General features: G+C 40.0%; 2 protein-coding genes across 6 annotated transcripts in view; both read right to left on the bottom strand.

Moving 5' to 3' along the window:
- Window positions 1-21,821, bottom strand: part of jakmip1 (janus kinase and microtubule interacting protein 1) — a 32,254-nt gene extending 10,433 nt beyond the window's left edge. For 2 of the 5 annotated variants that reach the window (XM_077577534.1, XM_077577536.1), the window contains exons 1-3: window positions 828-1,265; window positions 374-542; window positions 69-201 (exon numbers count right to left, since the gene is read on the bottom strand). In XM_077577534.1, the coding sequence (XP_077433660.1) occupies window positions 69-71 (3 nt within the window). In that variant the 5' untranslated portion in view covers window positions 72-201; window positions 374-542; window positions 828-1,265. Of the gene's footprint in view, window positions 1-68; window positions 253-373; window positions 543-827; window positions 1,346-1,425; window positions 1,503-1,639; window positions 1,706-2,674; window positions 2,885-3,538; window positions 3,617-4,334; window positions 4,404-4,528; window positions 4,595-4,682; window positions 4,737-4,832; window positions 4,935-5,738; window positions 5,838-6,811; window positions 6,875-7,683; window positions 7,768-8,661; window positions 8,791-8,921; window positions 9,051-10,075; window positions 10,136-10,435; window positions 10,601-10,758; window positions 10,906-11,718; window positions 11,878-12,034; window positions 12,248-12,567; window positions 12,730-13,393; window positions 13,727-13,949; window positions 14,289-15,452; window positions 15,638-21,403; window positions 21,497-21,589 lie in introns of those variants that run through there. The other 3 variants (XM_077577538.1, XM_077577537.1, XM_077577535.1) reach the window with 3 other exon arrangements.
- Window positions 9,076-10,068, bottom strand: LOC144058901 (uncharacterized). Its single transcript, XM_077577539.1, has one exon. It carries the CDS (start codon window positions 9,295-9,297, stop codon window positions 9,115-9,117), a length of 183 nt encoding a protein of 60 aa, XP_077433665.1. The 5' UTR covers window positions 9,298-10,068; the 3' UTR covers window positions 9,076-9,114.

Below are 21,821 nucleotides of genomic sequence, written 5' to 3'. Positions count from 1 at the left end.
AGTATGTTATTGTTATATCATTCTCAAATTACTGGTCAAAAAATATAATAACGAGAGCTCTAACTCACCATGGTCCTAACCTCCTATTTTAGCATGTAGTGTCTCTGATCAAGCCTCTTGCTGGGATGTGGGGGGGGGGGGGGGGTCGCTGACAAGCAACTCTAGCTGCAGGCTCCTCCCTGCACTCTCTTACTCTCTGATCTAACCATCACAACACAGAAAAAGCCACCGTGTGTCATCCAATTCCTCAGCCTTGTTCATTAGCATTTAAAAGAAAGAAGAAAAAAAGGAGCAAACTGGTTCTGTTAGTGTGAATTAAACTGGCACAAAAGTTCCACCAGAGCAAAGACAATGTCACCAGATCCCCTCTCACCTGTTACTGACTGGATGGTTGAACTTGGGAGTCCCCTCGGAGACCTTAACTCTCTCACATAACATACAGGTCCTGGTTGGGTCCAGCTGTATCCATGGTAACGGCTGTTTTCACTTCACCCGAGTTCTCACAGGGTCACCGTCTTTTGTTCCCGTGGCGACTTTTTACCCTGTAACAGTAAGTATATGTAAAGTGTATGCATCACACAACTAATTATTTTTGCTAAGCGTAGACAGTTGTGCTTCTTTGGATATTGATTACACTCATCTATTATTGATATTGTTAACAGCTTGGTAGCAAGTTGGAGAGGACCGCAATCTCTCAAGTTACTTCAACTCCTCTTTTATGCTGAACAAGTTTTTCCCCCAATAATCCCAAATTGCTGCCAACAATCTTAAGGCAAATATGTGCGATAATCACGAAACATTAAAATAAGAAATCACAATAATTATACCCAAAGTCAGGATGTGTAATGCCCGTGTTTGCTGCACTGCACTGTAGTTTCCTCTTCTCCACGCAGATACGAGTCAGCAAGTTCATCCCCGTGGATTGTGTGTTGCCCTTCTGTTTCCTTAGAAACACCACAGAAGTGAACCTTTGCCAGAATCCTTAACTTGCCCCCCCCCCACCTCCCTCTATGCACTTTAATCTTCTCCTCCCGTGGCTCTTGTACCCTCCATAGCGTTTCTCCAGAAATCCAAGTTGCGTGCGTCACACAGCGGGCGTCAATGTTTTTGTTCCAGGTCCAAATATCAGCAAAGCAGTCGTTTAGTAGTCATTTATAAATAAATCTTGCATCTGGTGTATATACTGTATAGAGTTATTTGTTTCACATGTTTGCAGGTGATTTCTTCTGCAAAAAAAGTGCAATTATCAAAAAAAGGCCATTGGGTTTTCATGAGCTGTCTACAAATGCATAAAAAACAATTATGTGTTGTTTTGCCCTCTCTTGCCTCTGCAGCAATTTAACACCTGAAAATAAAACAGCAGCAGATGTATTATTTCATTAAGAGGCCTTGGGTGAAAAGTAGCGCAACACTCGGTGTGTGTACCTGATGTGGTTCCACAGTCGTGTTGATTAAGGCCAAAGAATAAAGGCTAAAGAGAAGAACAAAAAGAGGAACAAAAACTAAAAGGACAAAAAAGGTTCAAAGTTAACGTGTCAGGAAACAGAGAGAAGAAACGCAGTCGTCAGAAGAAATGTTGAATAATAAATGGTACTTTTTTGACAAAATACATTTTGATTCACTATTACGTAAGAAGTACCTTTTCTTCTATTTCTTTTATTTGCCTCTTTTGCAAGTCGATCCTGTCCTCCAGTACTCTAATTCTCTGCATGGCAAAAAACACATGAAGTTAGACGGTCAAAATGTTAGCATTGAACTACATTTTCCCAAAGTAACTTAATTCTGGTTAATGAATAAGTCTTTATTACGAAAATGTGGTTGAGGTGAATTTGTTTTTCCTATTGTGGATACTTCTCCCATACAGGCTACTTTCCTTTTTTGTAATTTTATTTTATTTTATGTTTTTTCTCTAGGAGAGCTCAGTATTCATTCGATTTGACATCATCATTGCTCTCCTTTTTTTTTTTTATTAAAAAAAAAATATATATTTTTATATATATATATATATATATATATATATATATATATATATATATATACTTTTTTTTTTTTTTTGTATGTGGGTGAGTATGTGTATGTGCGTGTGCGTGTGCGTGCGTGCGAGGGTGTGTGCATTCATCAGTTCACCTAAAGCCAAAAAAAAATAAAAAAATCCCATACTACTAATATAATATAATAATAAATTGCCAAATGCAGAAACATCAATGTAAGTTATCACGATGTAGTGGCTCTCGCTAACCTTTTTTCTAAGGTCTCTCCTGTTGATTATTGACTCATAAAACGCCAGTTAGTCAAAATGCATCCGATTAGTTAGTACAGATGAGTAGTTAATTATTCACGTGTTTTGTGGCTGCGGGGTGCTCGCTGTTAGTGATTAAAATGAAATTTAAGGTGCTGTGGTGTTTGATGAGAAACATACAGTACAACTACTGTGTGAGTTGTTGAGTGGACAGATGCTGAAGGAGCAGGGCAACACTAAGGGAAGGAGGGGGGGGGGGTTGTCATCACAATGAAACAGACACACTCGCAGTCATTCTGTGACACATTTACAGGTAGCGAACACACGGGGATACTGCATCTTTTCATAGCACCAGATATTCGGTGGTCTGAAAGGTCACATGGGTCAGATTGAAGAAGGGCCGTGACCTCAACTGGAGTTTGTTTTCAGCCTTACCTGTTGGGCCTGCTGTAGGAGCTCCATGCGCTCCTGTAAGATCTGAGTGTCAAACTGCCGGCTCTGCCGGAGAATCTGACGCCGCAGCTTGTCCACGGCGAGCCTCAGCTCCTCCCTCTGCCGGTCTGTCAGCGACTCGGCCACCGCCTGGCATGACGGCTGCTCCTGCTGCAGAGCGCTATACAGCGTGGCCTCCAGCTCCTCGATCCTCTGCACAGGCAGCCACATACACCACAAACACACACACAACGCAAACATAACGGCATGCACATGCAGATGGGAAAAAAAAACACACACACAAAGGCATGCAAAAGAAATCAATGAGGCACACAAACACACGCAAATGTGATCATGGCAGATATGGGTAACACTCTTCCACCTTGTTATGCTTCACCCTCACTTTTTAAACATTATCCTGCAGATCTTTTTTACTGTCTAACTTGCCACTGGAAAAAACTACAATGGTTAACATTATAATTTGCGTAAAACTCATTTCACGCTAGGATCCAGTTCATGCCAGTGATTCATTCTGAAAGTGTACAACCTCATTGTCACATTTTAATACATTTATATATAGATGTCTTAAGTGAAAAAAAATGTTAGAGAGTAAACAAGTGGCTATTTGAGAGCAGAAAATTCAGCAAATTCTAAAAGATGCAGTATCCCGACACACTGTGAAAAATTTTGCCTCCATGGAAAGTGTTGCATTCAAATGCCTCATGCTGAAATGAAAATGGTGCACCCTTGGGTTCCTGATTGACTTTACAGTGAACTAATATTGACTTTAAGAAAATGTTAACTATCAGCCATCTTTAATGTGAATGCAAGATATGCTGCAGGTGATTTTCTGGTCTGGCTCCATACCATGTAGGCCTGGTCCAAGGCCTGCTTCCTGTAGTCCAACTCCTCCTCAAGGAAACCCTTCTGCTTGCTAAACAGCTCCTGTGGTAGAATGTCATTGATTGATTGACTTTTTGACTGATTTAGAGTATGTTGGAAATGTAAATAAATACAGTAGAAGTAATAGAATGCCGTGAAAGTCACAACCAACTGTCCTAAAGAACATCCAGCAAGATGAAGTGCTTTAAAGCAAATCCATCTTTAAAATTTTTTTAAATAAATACATAAATAAATGGCTCACCTGGGTTTCTTTAAAAGTCAGAAATTAATCCAGCATAACTATCTATCATTAAATCATTTTATATCCATGGATTTTCGAAGGAACTAACGACATATTTTAGCATTCAATACATTTAGGTTAAAGAGTGTGTATATTAACCATTACACAAACTTTAAAAATGCTGCTCTTTAAGGGAAGCTGCGCCTTAAAACTTAAATTGTGTGATTGACTCATACATTTAAGCACTAAAAATGTTGCCAATATATTATAAATTAAAAATGTTTTATTTTATTTCGCACACACGCACATACACATAATCAGCCATATACAAAAAATAAAAATATATTTTTTAAAAATTATTTAAAAAAAAAAAGGAGAGCAATGATAATATGTCAAATCGGTAAAATTACTGAATGAACAATACTGAGCTCTCCAGAAAAAAATAAAAATAAATAAATAATAATAATAAATAAATAAATAATGTTTGTTTGTTTTTTATCATAGTGACTATCCAGTAAAATCAATGAGGTAAATTTTCACCTTGTCATTTTCCAAGTCAATCATTTTTTGCGTCAGCGCGGCCTCTGTGTTGTCAACCTGTTTCAACCACTGCAAAGCAGGAACATGAGAGGGAAAATTGATTCAGGGATGTTAATAAATGCATTTTAATTTCATGGCAACAGTATGGACTAAGTGTACACACACACTGTATTGTCATCATTCCAAGAGCTCACCTTTTCACACAGCGATATAACTGTGCCAGCTTGGATCACTGCAACCTGCTCCTCATTTCGGAGATTCTGCCAACGCAGATAATAAGGATGACTCATTCGCAAAAAAAAGTCAAGCGCTGGAGCACATTTCAATCAACAGTATGCTCACACGCACCCCGTTATCTCCAAGGATATCCAGTTTCTTCATTAGTTCTGGAATGACTACATCCTGAGCAGATTAAACCCAGCATTTACAGTAAACAGTTTGTAAAATGGATGGATGGATAGTGGGTTTTAATAAGATGATTAAGTGGGCGTGGCTTACCTTGACTCCCTCCTGACGGCAGTAGACCTGAAGGGCGCTGCTACTGTTCTCAGGGAATGCCGACATGTGAAGATTGAGGGCTGGAGACCTTCGCTCTCTTTCCTACAGATGCACACGCAAGGTTAACAATTGCATACTAATAATGCATTGTTGACGTCATATAGCTTTGTAAATCAGTAACAATCAGGAACTATTTGTAAACTGCTTAAAGTAGATACAGCATATAGACTTAATGACGGGTTTACTTACGATACTGAAACATGATCTAGAGCGGCCAAAATGATGGAGGTGGGACAAATAAACACGTCAAACCAACAAGGAGTATATAAACAACATGCTGAAACTCAAAATTGACAATGACATCTGTCACTCTGCCTTCAGTGAAAAAGACCTGGAACATAAATAGATGCACACTCAACAAACAAGTAAATGTTGGTACAAGCAAAATTACTGGCAATGTAATATACAAAACATCGATGAGATTTTGATATGATCCATAACTAACCTCCACTTCATGGAACATGTAAAAGAAAATTCAGGACATGCATGCACAAACCAGAGGGGAAAAAAGTGAACAAAGATGGCATTTGGATGGTACTTAAAACTTAAAAAAATTTATTCAAGTAAAATTATATTCATTCGAGAATACAACATTCATTTATTGAACATTCCAAAACAGTGCGGAGGTATGCACAAAACCGCCATGCAAAACAAGGAGACACGGGGGCATACTTGGACAAAAGAAAAAAATGGCTTTCAAAGTAGAAGTACAGTATAGTGTATACTGTACTGTATATTCAGACAGTACACCAATCTGGCGAGTCACTGTATGTAAGCATGTAAGCATCTGGAGCTGAGATTGTTGTCGCCTCCTGGTGACAGTTTGACGATGGTGCACTCTCTTACTTCCAGTTCCAGCACCCGGAATTCCAGCAGCTCGTTTTGGTCCCGGGCATCCTGAACCTCGGCCTGCAGCCGTGACTCTGCCTGCTGCAGTGCGCACATCTGCACACCGGGAGTAGGTCATTACTGCATGCTCGTTTTCAATGCAATAGAAATTGTCTAAAAAAAATTACATTTCATTCTAGACTTCTATAATGGTACAGGTAGTGATAATCTGACAAATAAAGTAATCAAACACCTACAATAGGGTGCTGTAGAACATAGCGATGGCACGTGACTATAGGTATAGTCTTTAACCCTGGAGAACCCACAGGGTCAAATTTGGCCCCTATAAATTCTGCTACTCAAATAACAAAGAGCTTTGCTTTTTTTTTATAAATGTAACTTCAAAAGTCCAGAGTGCCTCTTCTGACCCCTGCATGGGGCCATCTAGTGGATGAATATTGCACTTACATGAGCCAGAGTGGTGGTGACAAGATGGCTGGCAACATGCTGTTTTGTTGAGCTGGAAATCAATCCAAACAAAACCATCTTCTCAGCAAACCATCAGATGGTAAAAATTGTGTTTTTTTTTTTGTTAATCTATTTCATATCATGTTGCAGAATGCCTAGGAGTATGTTTTATATATATTTTTGGATAAATTAGCAACTCTGAGCGAGTTCAAAAAACAAGGGTTAAAATTGAAAAAACATATATTTTGGTGTTCAGTGAACTTATAGCAGTCATTTAATGTATAATTCATAATTTTAAAGGGTTCTTGGGTTCTCCAGGGTTAATGGAGTGCTGTATATGCATAAAACTAATGTCATAAGCTGAGATAGACTCCAATTTACCCATAAACCTAACGAGGAAAAGTGTCATAAAGATGGATGGATGGAATTAAGTAAAATTTGTGTTGTAAATTATTACAAACACGTAGTAAGAGGATTCTACACCACTATAATTAAGATACTGTTGAAATACTGAATTATTGATATTGCTTTTGAAGTAGTTCTAATTCATCTTTGTGATTACCTTGTGATAAGCAAAATGTCGACGCCGATGAGTGTATATACTCCGGCAGCATGTAAACTACCTTTTCGTGAAGTTCCTGGCTCGTCCTGAGTAAGTGCTGCTTCTCTTCCACCCACTTTGAGTCCTGTCCACAGCATCCAGATGGAATATGAGAGACGCACAGGCAGAGATAAGCAGTGAAAGAGAACATGTGCGGGAATCATACAAAGCGCTGATTCCAAACGACCCATGCAAAGTCAACATAGACACAAAGACAGAAGAACAGAGTGGTAGCAAAAGTTTATTGATCCAGCGAAAGGAAGTCCTCTTATGAGGTAACGGAGGAAAGCATGCCAATAAAGCCGCACTCGTAAAGATGTTTACAGTGACAGAAGGCATTCAGAGGGAAAAATTCAGCAGAGCATCAAATCACAACACAGAGCTGGATCAGCCATGCATGCAGCAACACAAAAGCGCTGACACAGAAGAGATGAGTTTTGCTAATTTTGTGTCACCCAAAAACACACAAAAAAAATCCTGTAATGCTTTGTGAATGTCATTAAAAATGAAAATGTGCACACTAAAATCAGCAACATTAGGTGATTTAGTCAAGATTCGACTTAACTAGATATGCATTTGCTTTTGATCCAATATACAATATAATGTAGTACCAGGCTTAGCTTTTATACATATACTAACTAATATAAATGTAAAAATCGAGTCTTTAGGTTAAGAAAAAAAATGTCTATGAAAGACCCACAACAGGTAGGATAGTGGACAGCATGCAGGTGCCCAGTTGCGATACCACACATGCAGGAAGTGACATCAGAGGAATCTGCGGCAGACCTGGTCGGCATAGCGCCAGCCCAGGAGCAGAGCGGCCAAACAAACATGCAGGAGGGCCAGCGACAGGAGAACCCGAGAGCTGCGGTCGCCGTCTCTGGTCTTTGTTACCTGCCCCCGTTCCACCAGAGCCTTCTCCAGGTCCATCATCTTGGCCTGGCAGCCGCTGAGCTCTGCCTGCAGTTGCTCACGTGTCTAAGGGGTTAAAGGTCCCGACGGAACAAGACGGAAAGGTTGTCAAGGATTCTCAAAGGGCTTCCACAAAGAATCTCGAAATGAAATGTTAGAGTGGCTTAAACATTTGATAAGTGCTATACAATTTGATTTGCGTTTAATGTTTTACAGATGTTTTTTAACCCTGGAGAACCCAAGAACCCTTTTCTTCTTTTGGAAAACTATGAATTATACATTAAATGACTGCTATAAGTTCACTGAACACCAAAATATATGTTTTTTCAATTTTAACCCTTGTTTTTTGAACTCGCTCAGAGTTGCTTATTTATCAATATATATATATATATATATATATATATATAAAACATACTCCTAGGCATTCTGCAACATGATATGAAATAGATTAACAAAAAAAACACAATTTTTACCATCTGATGGTTTTCTGAGAAGATGGTTTTGTTTGGATTGATTTCCAGCTCAACAAAACAGCATGTTGCCAGCCATCTTGTCACCACCACCCTGGCTCATGTAAGTGCAATATTCATCCACTAGATGGCCCCATGCAGGGGTCAGAAGAGGCACTCTGGACTTTTGAAGTTAAATTTGTAAAAAAAAAAAAGGTCTTTGTTATTTGAGTAGCAGAATTTATAGGGGCCAAATTTGACCCCTTGGGTTCTCCAGGGTTTTAAACACTTATTTAGGTACATTATTTAATTTATGTGCAATACATTTTAATTGACTCATTATGTAAGTACTGTACAGTTTTTATTTTCCTACATTTAATGTTTTCATTTTAATTAAATAATACAGTATATAAATAATAGTAATAAATAATGTCATCTTTATGTTCAAGCTGTGCACAATATTACTGACAATAATATGAAATATCGTGAAAAGGTAATTGACAGTACACACCCTGGCTTCCCTCTCAGCATCGAGAGAGCCTCCAGTCTGCTCTTGCAGGAGCGCATAGGCTCGCTGGAGAGCCTGATATTCTCTGGTGAGCTGACGAAAACGAAGCTCCGACTCCTCACGAGAGACACTCTGTGAATCCAGAGCATTTCCTTCAACTTCACTGACAAAGATATCTTCTTCCCGTGTTTCACCGCTACCAAAAAGTTCTGTGTAGTAGCCTTATTTTTTTGCAATACAGAGACATTGAGAAAATTCCTTACCTCCTCTAATTCCTCCTCTGGAGTGGCAGGTGTACGGTCAGTGAGGTCAGTGTTAAAAGAGGTCAGAGAGGAAGTCTCAGACTCTACGGATTCCTCATCAAATCCAAAATATGTCTCCACAACATGCCTCTGTGGAGAAGAATGGAGGGAAAAAATGACATACATTAACAAATATATATATGCAAATGTCCTTCTACTTTTGCTGACCTGTCCCAAAAAAACAAACATTTTTTTTATGATTGTTCATAAAGCCCATAGAGATCTTACCATCGTGTTTATAAGTCATCTCCTGGCAACCGGAGAAGTAAAGGCAGACCAGTGCACACAGACAAATAAAGGCGGAGAAGTAGAGGATGAGAAGAAAGTACTCCGTCATGTTGCCATTGGACCAAAAACAGCAAAAAGCTACTCAAGATTGCCTCACAACGTGACTCTTATCCAAGAAAGTCACAGCACCCGATATCAACCTCGCCAAGGCAACAACTATTTCCAGGTGGGGGGGGGGGCAGCTGTGTGACTCCTCCTCCACCTCCTAGCAACAGCCCTGATGCATTAGCCTCAACATGTTGGGCATAATCACAGCAATGACTTCATCCAGTTATGCATCCTCGCATCAAAATCTCCTCAATCGCACACACCCATTAACATTAGTTGTATATAAAAGAAAAAATATTCTTTGCTCCTTCCTCGGGTCTCCTGACGGCCTCATGACTCTGGCTGGAAGTGTTTGGTTTTGGTGAACGGTATGGGATTTTTTAATAGGTTTTAGGTGAACTAATGAATACACGCTCACACGCACGCACGCACATACAAAAAAAATAATAATAATAAAAAAAAAAGAGCAATGATGATGACATGTCAAATCGGTAAAATTACCGAAAGAACAATACTGAGCTCTCCAGGGAAAAAAAATGATAATATAAAAAAATAGTAATAAAATCAAATAAAAAAATAAAAAATAAAAAATATATAGAATTTTACTCTGGCTGTTACATTACATGACTTCAGTTGCATTGTTTTCATCACAAGGAGAACTGTCATCAATTCTCTTGAGCCCAATTAGGCGCACACAGACGCACAGAGCAGTACTCAAATGTTCACTCGAGCACGGATGAGATGGTTGATCAATGACGAGATCCACATCCTGTACTTACTTTGGTTAATTTGAGAGTTTTTCGCCTCGCCTTCTTGCCCATCGCAAAACGCTCACGTTCCTGAACACAAACATGATAGTTGGAACAGTCAAAGAGCTAATAAAATAAAAATCTAAATAAATGCTTCATGACAATTTCTTGTGAAAAGGAGTTATTTGGGAATGAATAGAGAGATATAATATAGATAAGCATATTGTGAATGCTGTTCACTACATACAGCATAAGACTAAAAATGTTAAATGATTTAACCAACAAATCACTTGTGACCACTTTTTAAATCTATTTATTTTTAGTTTAAATTCAGAAAGACATATTGTGTGGTTTGATAACAGGCTATTGAAACACGTTGAAAAAGTTGACCTGAGTGAGTTCATCGATGATGCCGCGTTGTTCTACAATCTGGAGCTTGAGAAACTCTACTTCCTGCTCCTCGTGGGCGTGGCTTAAGTCTGTCAGGGAACTGGGCCGCTTGAGTTGGTTTTGGTGGGTTTGGTGCTGCAAGGGGTGATGGGAAGCTTTTTCCTTCTAAAGAGGAGGAGACAGCAGCCAAATGAAAAGCTCTCAAAAAGAGTTCATGTTTTTCCTAAAACGTCCACTAGAGGTCATCTATGAGCACAAATGTATAACAAAAAAAAGGCAAAAGCGTGATCATCTTTATGGAACTACGCAGATGTGATTCTAACCATCTCAGCGTTGTCGCGACTCAAGTTTTTAAGTTTCTCCTCCATCCGCTGCAGTGTTTGCAGGAGGTCGTCGTTCTTCTTGGAGAGGCGCTTCGTCTTTTCAAACATGGGCTTCATCTGGCTCTCTGCCTCTCGAACTCTCTTCACCTGGAAAGTGGACAGAAACAGAATACGCCCCGTCATGGTTCTATGTGTCCTTTCCAACATATTTAGCATCAAACTAAACATTACTCCTTTTTTTTTTCTTTATATGGAGAGCTCAGTATTGTTCATTCGATTTGACATGTCATCATTGCTCTCCTTTTTTATTTTTTTATTAAAATTTTTTTTTTAATATATATATATATATATATATATATATATATATATATATATATATATATATATATATATATATATATATATATACATATATATACATACATATATATATACACATATATATATACATATATATATACATATATATATACATATATATATACACATATATATATATACATATATATATATACATATATATATATACATATATATATATATATATACACATATACATATATTTTTTTTTTTTTGTATTTTTTTTTTTACATTACTCCTTAACTCTTTGACTGCCAAAAACATTAAACAACGTTTAGTAAAATCCTATGGAGGAGTGCCAAAGACGTTAAAAGACGTTTGTTACAAAACAGAGGTGAAACTAACCATTTTCTATTGTTGATTACTGAAAAACGGAATAAGGTAGAAACAAACTTTTTTTTTCTGATGAAAGATGAGAGTCCAATCTTTCCAAACACATAATTTTCTGTGGACCTTGAAAGATCAGTCAAATTGCTTAAATCGGCTGGCACTGGCGACATCCCATTTCTGAAAACGTCTGGAAGTCAAAGAGTTAATGGTCTCCCATTTTGTTTTGCACTCAGTGTCTGTGAATGTGGAATGCGAATGCGGTGCCCTCACAAGTTCATTCCTCTCATCAGCCAGCAGCGCATTTCTGTCCTCCAGCTTCCTGATGACGGAGTGGAGCTCGGCTATCTTCAGCTGGAACCTCCTAGTGTCACGCTCCTCCGTCTCCTGGGAAACAGGGGGGAGAGGGGAGGAGGAGGAGGAGTACAAAAACTGAACAAGGGGGAAGACGTGCATGCAGGCGGGTGGAGGTTCGTGGGAAGGAGGACGTGACCAAATGCAAGATGAGAACTGAATGCATTGATGCCACTAAGAATTAACAGACAGTAATGTCTCACCCTGTTTGTACGAATCAGGTTGCTGAACATACCTGGTTGTTGAGCAGGTCTGCGTTGTCCCCAAGCCCGGGCACCAGCTCTCTCTTCGGGCTGCCGTGGTTGTGCCTCTCGGCCTCCCGTACGTGGACCAGCTGCTCGTCCAGGGCTTCCTTCTGCAGCTGGAGTTTCTGCGTGTAGCCGGCCTGCATGCCCAGCTCCCTCTCCAAGGCGCACGCCACGCGGTCCTTAGCCTTTAGCTCATCCATCTGCGGGAGAAGATGGGGAGGAAAAGGTATAGTGGGAAAGTCAAGGAGAAAGATCATTTCAATGAAATTCTCATTTTCGGGAAAACGTAAAAGGGTTAATGACTTGAACCTTTCCCGGTCTTCTATACCAAAGACTGCAATGATTGAAGCCTTGCGGTTAATGAGACACTGACGCGTTTATCGCCACACAGTGAGGCAAAGTCAGAGCAAAAAAACAGATGCTGGTGAGTGAAGAGAGCTTTGCCTGCAGTTCCAGTAAACATAAAACTAACAGATGTTGCCTCTGTCAAACTACGGCGACATGTTTTTTGTGGCCTTACCAGGCGTCGGATGTCTCTCTCACAGTCACGTTTGATGCGGTGCACTTCATCCTGGTGCTGCTGGTAAGCGGTCCTCAGATCGGCCGCTTTGGCTTTATCGGCTTGCAGCGCAGTGGCCAGAGCCTCGTCGGCCTGCTTCTTGGCTGCCTTTAGTTCTTGGATCTAAAAGACAGGTCAGCAGGGGTGTTAGAAAAAAATCGATTCGGCAATATATCACGATAGATATTACAGCGCGCAATTCTTGAATCGATTCGATATGCGGCCAAATCAATTTTTAAACATCATTTTTTTTATGGGAATATTCAACAAAAAGTCTCACTTAGGGTTAAGATTCACACATTAAGCATGGAAGAATGTTATATTAATGGAACATTAAGCCTTAATATTTGATTTCAGTGCTGTTCAAACATGAAACAAACTGCAACCTGTTTGTTAAATGCAGTTAGAATTTTCAGATAAATAAATACATTTCCATGCAAATTTTACAGTGTCAGCGTCATCTCAAGCATGTACAACTGATTAGTATTTTCTAAATTTGAGTAAAAAAATTAAATTAAAAAATCACAATAATACATTTATAGATTCGCATCGGGATTAATCGGCATCGAATCGAATCGCCGGGTACTAGGCAATTCACACCCCTTCAGGTCAGTATTCACAAATTTGTAAACAGCAGGTCTATTCAATTCCACTGACGCATGGTCATGATAGAGGCGTAGTTTCTCGGGGGAAGGCGACCTGCGAAACAATAGCTTGGCAACAGGCTTTCCCCCGCCGCATCCTGTTTTTACTCCTCGTCAACAAAGCCGAGAACGCTGAAACATACCTCTTGTTGTAGCTTTAGTCTCTCGCCATCGAAAGCTCTCCTGGCCTCTTCTCGAGCCTCCCCGAGAAGAGCGTTTTTAAGCTTGTCAGCGGCGCCGTCTCTCAGGGCGTGCACGAGTCCCTGGAGCCGCTGTACTTCAGTGTCGCGGATCTTAATAGTCCTGGCCAGCTCCGCTTCGTGCTGCCGTGCCAGAGCTTCACGTGCCGCTGCCGTCTCGCGCAGCTTCTCCTCGTGGAGTTTGGCGCGCAGGTCCGTGAGCGCCACAGCGTGTTTGTGCTGCTCCAGCTCCCGGGCCTGCCGCTGCTCCTGGAGCCGCTCACGCAGCTTACACACCTGAAGAACGCCATTAGTCAATATACACGGAACCGGTCATTTTATTACAGTACCGTGGCGGGAAAAGGTTTTTGCCTCCTCCCTTTCTCTTTTTTTTGTTAGGTTTTTCCCTCAATATTTATCACACATTTCAATATCACAACATCAATTTGAAAAACTCCCATTAATGCTCGTCAGTCAATATAAAAAAAATAAAAAATTAGAATATTCATCCCTTCTGTACCTTGCCACGCTCCTGCTGCAGCTCAATCTGGATGTCCATCATTTTGCTCCTAAGTTCCTCGTTAGTGGCCTGAATCGGGTCAGCCATCACCTAGAATTTCTCCAGCTTCCTTCCCTTCTTAAGGGGCGGGGCCGCAGGGGGTGTGGCGGACCACATGGCACTTCCAACCAATCGGGGCAGCCATAGAGAGGCAGGTGTGGTGAACCAGGAGAGGAGAGTCGGTCGCTGCTGCTGCCGATGATGATGATGATGATGATGATCTTTATGGCGAGTCTCACTTGACGGACCAAGATGCTGGTCAAGCCGACATCATTGCAGGGGGATGCAGAGAAGACAAAGCTATTGTAAAGGAACCACAAACAAAAAAAGACCAGAGTTATAACATTACATAGTAGGGGTGTGCCCAAAAAAAAATCGATTTTCATTTAGTACGATTCAGAATCGATTTTAAATGTCCCAAAATCGATTTTATTTAAATTATTTTATACTGTCATGCCTTTGTCTGTGTGTGCCTTTATTTGGAGCGCTGTTCATGTTGTACCCGATGTGGCCACTGAGGGGCAGTGTGGTTCCACGCGGTCTAATACACTGTTAAGTTGTAGCCACATTAGAGAAAAGAAGGAAAAAGTCACGATCAAGTTATTCCAATAAAAGTTGTTGGGTTTTTTTCAGTGTGGAGTCGTTCTTTTGAGTGATAAAAAGTGCCGTGAGTAGCGCGCTAATTAGCATTAGCGAGTCAGACTGGAGTAGATCATAATTCCTTGCCCATCTATAAATTGAAGCAGAACTCATTGTCAAACAAATCATTTGGAATCAAAAATCGTTCTTAATCGAAAAATTGATTCTGAATCGCAGACCCAAAAATCGGAATCGAATCGTGAGACGTTCAAAGATTCCCACCACTAATATTAAGCTACCCTGTTATACTGTATGAACTATACAAGTCGGTGAAAGCTAATTCCACACTAGGTACTATATTTCCTCATATCGTATCCAGTGTATTCTATATGTATGTATTTGCATAGTGTTAATGAGAGTACTCTATTCGCCAAACGGGAAATGGACTCATCTAATCACTTCTTATAAAAAAATTTTTTTTTAAAAATGCTAAGCAAAGTGAGCATTCACAACCACATGCAGCGCCATCTTTAAGCTATGTTGGCATTGCCAAACATTAAAACAACACAAACAGATGGCTGCAACAGTTGCCGCGGAAACCCTCGCTCCCTCAAAGTCTTTCGCTCTCGCAGCGGGGGACGACCAATAGGAGCGATTTCCGATTGGATTTGAGATTCTCAAACAAACATTTAAGAACCAATCATCCAAGCGCTGTGTTTTATCTCTGAGAGACAAAAAATGCGGTGATGCTTGAGGGCGAGGAAGCGTACGCGCGTGCGTGGTCAAACCTTGGCTAGCAGTACAAGAAGGAAGCAGGACGGACAAAAGGTTACGGCTTCTATCAATAATAGAGAGACGGGGGGGGAGCCTGCGGGAAAAACAAACCTTCAAGCGTCTCCACCGTCTTACATTTCGCAACCCTCACAAGCTGCCACGGCGATGGAAGCGAGCAGAGGCAACCGGGGATCTCGCGCTCGTTCACGGAGATGTAGAGAGTTCATTCTTTGAATCTTTACACCGAGTTATCAGCGAGTGACACACATTCGCGCCAGCACCAGAAGCAGCCCTGTGTGCGCACTAATCCTCATTAAAAGTACTTAAGAGTGATTCATTAGATGTGACTTACAAGCATGTGCATTTGAAACTGCTAATAACGGCAAACAGCGGGTACGCTCGTTGAAATGACTGCCAGATGGTTACACGTGGTTTATCGACATAGTGGGAAAGGAGTTGCAGATTTCCATCCTACCGACTGCAATGTGTCATTTTCACATTTTCGAAGTTGGAAAATGCTCAGGCGAAAACAAGGGGGCTCTCGCAAAGCCGCCTAGAACCACATGCTGCCTTGAGGCCAGAGGCTTACAATGTTGAGGTTAAAGGACATTCAGGAATGTTATGAGGCAAACTGGAACATTTTATAAGGGGCACGCCACAAGAACATTCAATGTTCTTTTTTTCTCCAGAAAAAAAGGAAAAAAAAGAACATTCAATGTTCACAGAAGCAAACGAAATGTGTATACATACAGAGCTTAACTTGCCTCAGCCAGTGAAGGAAGCGCCAGAAACCCTTCAAATTTAGTAACGAGTTACTCCCAGGAAAGGTTTAGTGCTCGGGATGTTAAAGTGTACCTTTTAAGATCACATACAGAATGCCATTAGAAATGACAGTATGTAAGCTGGTCTCCATAATACAACTGATTCTGTGTAATCACCGCTATACGGCTAACCCTGGAAACTATCAACAACATACTACAAGCTAGGCTAGCTGGGCGATATGGCCCAAAAAATAAAATCTCGATTTTCCGATTTGAATATAATAAACCCAAGAAACATTTGTTTAAAGGTTTCATTTATTCAAAAATAATTCCTGTGCAATATGTTCAGACAACAATAATGTATTATTAGTGATTCTAAAATAGTTTTAACATAAACTTAATCTTCATAGTTTGTACTTAAATGCCACAATTAAGTAGTTGGTAGCTACTGTAAACATGTCTTGTAAATCACAGATCCAGCATTGGGCAAAATTACAACTCACAACATTTTGGGGATGTAACAGAACATAAAAACACCAGCTTTTAATAATCAAAGACAAAAATTGATTTAGCAAATTGTCAACAATTCAACTTTTAAAATGACAATGTATCAAATGAATTTGATTTATTGCCCAGCCCTATTACAAGCTGAAGATATTTTATTTATTTATTAAACACTGCAAAGCACAAGTCAACCGTAAACATTTCTTGACCATAATATGTTCTATGTGACCTCACTAGTCTAATCATGACATCCTGATTAATATTACATTTGTGGAATATGAGTTATGCAGCAAAATCCGACCGTTTTTATCCATCTCAAGGGGGGCGGCCATTTTGCCACTTGCTGTCCACTAAAAGATGACATCAATGTTGCTCAAAGCTCAGGCAACAACCAATCAGAGCTCACCTGTTTTCTGAAGCTGCGCTGTGATTGGTTGTTACCTGAGACCTGAGCAACTGTGATGTCATCTTCAGTCGACAGCAAGTGGCAAAATGGCCGCCCACTGAGGTGGATAAAAACGGCTGGATTTTGCTGCCTAACTTATATTCCACTAACACAATATTAACCAGAATATCATATTTAGACGACTGGGGCTGAATAGAACATATTATTGTCCAAAAACAAAAAAAGGGTTGACTTTCCTTTTAAATTGACTCTTCTTTTAAGTTGACTTTTCTGAGAGTCTTCAATTCATGTATGTTTTTGGAATGTGAGAGGAAGTGAAGTGAGACGATGCACTAAGAGAGGCCGTTTCAAGATGTGGTCCAATATTAACCTAAATCATGAGCCACATGACAAACCCAATAAACAAATCGAAACTGTACGTACGTATGAGGAAAAGACTACTTTTGACGGAGTCATCAAATCCATCGGGAAGGTGCGTATAATGGACCGAGATAAAGTCCTGTTGATATTCGCTACAAGCATGGCACACATGAACACACATTGTCGTTGTAATCCTATCAGCATAGCGGAGACGGTCAGAACAGGTCTGGCCTCGCTCCAGCGGAAAGCCACGCGGCCACACGAATACACACAAACAAACGGATACTCCAAAGACACTATTTGAATCCCAAGACAGCCGAGTGCAACGCTAGTGGACCGTGAGGCCTACAACTACTCTGCGAGGAGAACGATGCATGTCGGATGACCTCGATGGCCAGTGAACCTAAAACGCAAGCTCTTATCGAGCTACGTGGCTACAATCCAAGAAATATCTGTATTTAGCCTAGGCAGGGTACAGTGGAGCATCTGAGTGTTAACCGCTGCTAATCATGAGGCGCTAAAATCAATAAACGGTCACATTATTTTCTCACCGTCTTCTCTACGAACCTTGTTGAGGCTGCTCCTTTTTTTTTTTTCAGATTAAGTGTGACCAAAAAAAAAAAGATACATCTGAGTGCATCACAACAGTCTACACGATCATATGAATAAAAATCCATCCATTCTCTGTACTGCTGTTTTATATCGTTAATGAATACGTCTCTGACTGTGAAGAATACCGGCTTGGGTTTTGAAAGAGGAATATACTTATTTGTCCTCTTTGCGTGTTCCAAAACTTGAAGACAGATTTAATGTAAGAAAAAACACCTTTGCAAAAATGATTTTAATCTAACAGAGATCTCTGGACATCATGGCATGCTCCAAACATCACATAACAGGTGGAATTTCAGAGTGCCGAATGTGTCTCTTCCGCGTGTAAAATGGCTTCTTATAGTTAAAACCGACCGCCTCTCTTTCATTTGTAGACAAAACATACTCTCTGGGTACTTTTCCATGAGCGATGGCGAAAACAGAGTCAGGGGTGCGTGTTCGAAACAGATTCTGTTCTCAAGGACCAAATGTGTTTTCCCACAGAGAAGGAACTTCTAGACCAAATAATATGTCCCATCTTAAAGTCAAATTATACTGAGTTCAACACTACTTGCTTTACACGTCTATAAAACCTTTCAACATGGTTAATATAAAGAATTAAGATGTTAATAATGTATAACAATGGTTAATATATGAAAATAAAGAATTTAAATGTTAATAATATCTAACAGTTTTGATAGCAGTTTTTAAGTGTGCAGAGGCACCCAAAGAAAAGCCCTGCGAGTAGTGCAGCCTACTGGGATTATCCTGATAGCTGTGCCTAATCGTGAATTAAGAATAACAAGAGCAGATTAGGTTTGGCGGTGGAGACCAATACTGATTGACAGCATTTTCATTATTATCCATTGTTGCTTTATAACAAGGTTCAACTCAAAGCCCCCAGGCCAGATCGGTCATCCATATTTTTAAGTGGCCAATGAAAGTTTACCAAAATTTCTCCTCGACTTCTGCTCAAAACTAGCCGTAAAAACAGACAATTACTGTGTATAAAATGAGTGATAATTTGGGTATATATATATATATATATATATATATATATATATATATATATATAAGGGGTGTGAATTGCCTAGTACCTGGCGATTCGATTCGTATCACGATTCATAGGTCACGATTCGATTCAATACTGATTAAACCCGATGCGAATCAAAAATTGATTAATTGCGATTTTTTTTTAACTCAAATTTAGAAAATACTAATCAGTATACTTGTACATGTACACTGTAAGATTTGTATGAAAACGTATTTATTTATCTGAAAATTCAGGTTTATAAGTGAGCCGCTGCATTTAACAAACAGGTTGCAGTCTGTTGAACAGCACTGAAATAAAATATTAAGACTTAATGTTCCATTAATATAAAATTTTTCCATGCTTAACGTGAGAACCCTAAGTAAGACGTTTGGTTGAATATTCCCATAAAAAATTGATGTTTAAAAATCGATGGGCTCTTCAGATGGAGATGTCATTTTTGGTGTTTTTAAAGAATATTAATTTTTACTGTTCAAATTGATTTGAGCTGCTAATGTTTCACTTAAAATGCAATTTAATCTGACGGTTTACCGTCTGTTACTTACCAACGCGATTATATGGTCTCCCCATTATAACTGCCCCCCTCAGCACAACCATAACTGTGCTGTTACAAATTTGACACCGCCGCTGTGGCCTTGTTCATTGTGGCCTTTGCTGTCAGATCCGCTACAACACATGCACGTTTACGCAGCATTGTGCCGTGAGCAGGAAATGGATGCGCAGCACATGTTAGCAGTCTACAACATTCTGGAGCACGACGACAGGCTGACTGCAGGCCTTGTAGAGTAGGGAAAGCAAGTTGAAGCATTTATTTGATAGTCTTGATATCCAGCTTAAAGTCTATGTATTTTGTAAGCTTTTTTTTGTCCTCACTCATGATGATAACGTTTGGCACACTAGTAGTGCTATATGAATTGACTTACGAGCTCATTCAGTGCCATTGACTGTTATAGACGTCAAAAATTCATTTGAACTATTTCTATTAGTTTAACATTTTTCCCACTTTTGTTAACAAGAATATGAAAACCTAGATTTTTTTATTATTATTATTGTATTAGAACAGATATAAAATGTGATTAATCGTGAGTTAACTAGTGAAGTCATGCAATTAATTAAGATTAAAAATGGTAATCGCCTGACACCCTAATTTTAAATAATGTTAATTAAAAAAAAAAACGATTATTAAAAATTGGAAAAAAATAATTACAATTTTATTTTATATATATTTTTAAGAAAAGATTATAAAAAATGAGGGATGTCAGGTGATTAATTTTTTTATCGTAATTAATCGCATGACTTCACTTGTTAACTCACGATTAATCACAAAATTTATATCTATTCTACAGTACATGTACAAATTTTTTTATAGGTTTTCATACACTTGTTAACAGATGTGGGAAAAATGTTAAACTAATAGAAATAGTTCAAAATGAATTTATGACATCTATAGCCATCAATGACAGTGAATGAGCTAGTGATGACAAAGAGCCTAATAGGAGGACAACTGCCATATTAGTAGGACAATATTTTACTAGTGGACATTTTGGTGCAACTAGTCAATTCAAGCAGGTTACAGTGTTACTAGTGCAGCATTGTAACTTACTAGTATGAATTAGGTACTCATACTAGAAAGCCTCTTGGCACTTACGATTGGAAATACGTTACCTGTAAGACTCGTTTTATTAGTGCACCAGTTGTTTTACTAGTCATCAAGAATATAGACAAAACACTTCTTCTTTTTTGCACCCTTGTTAGCCATTAGCATGCGTCTTCTCTTTACTAGCAGGACCATTTTGATGCTATAAGTGTGGACTAGTAAAAAGTTGATATCAAGATATGAAATAAATGTTTTTTAATGGCTTTCCATAGCAGAGGTGTCCACCGTCCAGAGGACAGAAAGGCAGTCAAACTAGGGGGATTAAAGTCTGCTACTGACATCAACCACGCCCCACGGAGACACATGCAATAAGTCTGCAGCAGCCGCAGCATCAACCCTACAGCTTCCATCCATACAGCTCGGCTGTCCTTGCAGCCTGCAAGGTCTCAAATGATGTGCTCGTGAAATGCATGCAATCATTCGCGTGAACCTTGTCATGCCTCGCTATGCGTGGGGGTGGCAAGACCGCACTGCACAGCACTGCACTGCACTGCACAGGAAGTGGAAGAAAAAATGCAGACAGACAGGATATTAAAGATGATCATCAAGCATAATTCTTCCGCCTCGGGACAACAGCTCCAGGGTGCAACGGTGTACGTTTGATACACTGGCCGTGTCAAGTACACTCCTTGGCGGCTATACGAGTACGAGCCCGACTGCAGCCTCCCCTTGAGAGCTAAAACCCAACACGACGTCCACAAACAAGTTCTCAAGCATCACAGCGGCTACACTCACCTGAAAGACGTCCAAGTGATGTACAGGCTTCACGTCCACGAGTGGAGACTGCAGCTTCGGCGTAAGGCGGGGGGTGCTCACTTCATTCGCCACCTTTAATCCACACAGCAAGATTGAACACAAGACCCACTTCACGCGAGTTAGTTAATTCATTACATCCACAGCACTCCGGGGCGGTTTTATCACCCGCTAGCTTAGCTGCTATTTGTCCGCCTAACCGGGCGGAAGAGCGTACAAGCTATGCCAGCAGTCCCCGGCGTATTTCCTTCCACGTCCACGCGTGTGCATTAAAAAAAAAAAAAAGAAATAATAAAAGTGTCTCGACGAAGAAGATGCGAGGGGGAAGCGGGGCGGGCGTCGCCGGTAGCGTAATAGAAGCGCGACACCTGACTGCGTGTTCAAGAATGACACCGGCGGT

The sequence above is a fragment of the Vanacampus margaritifer genome, chromosome 10 (genome assembly GCF_051991255.1).
Source record: "Vanacampus margaritifer isolate UIUO_Vmar chromosome 10, RoL_Vmar_1.0, whole genome shotgun sequence".
NCBI classification, from domain to species: Eukaryota; Metazoa; Chordata; class Actinopteri; order Syngnathiformes; family Syngnathidae; genus Vanacampus; species Vanacampus margaritifer.
Note: the sequence above shows the minus strand (reverse complement) of the source record. Positions and strands in the feature narration are given on the sequence as shown.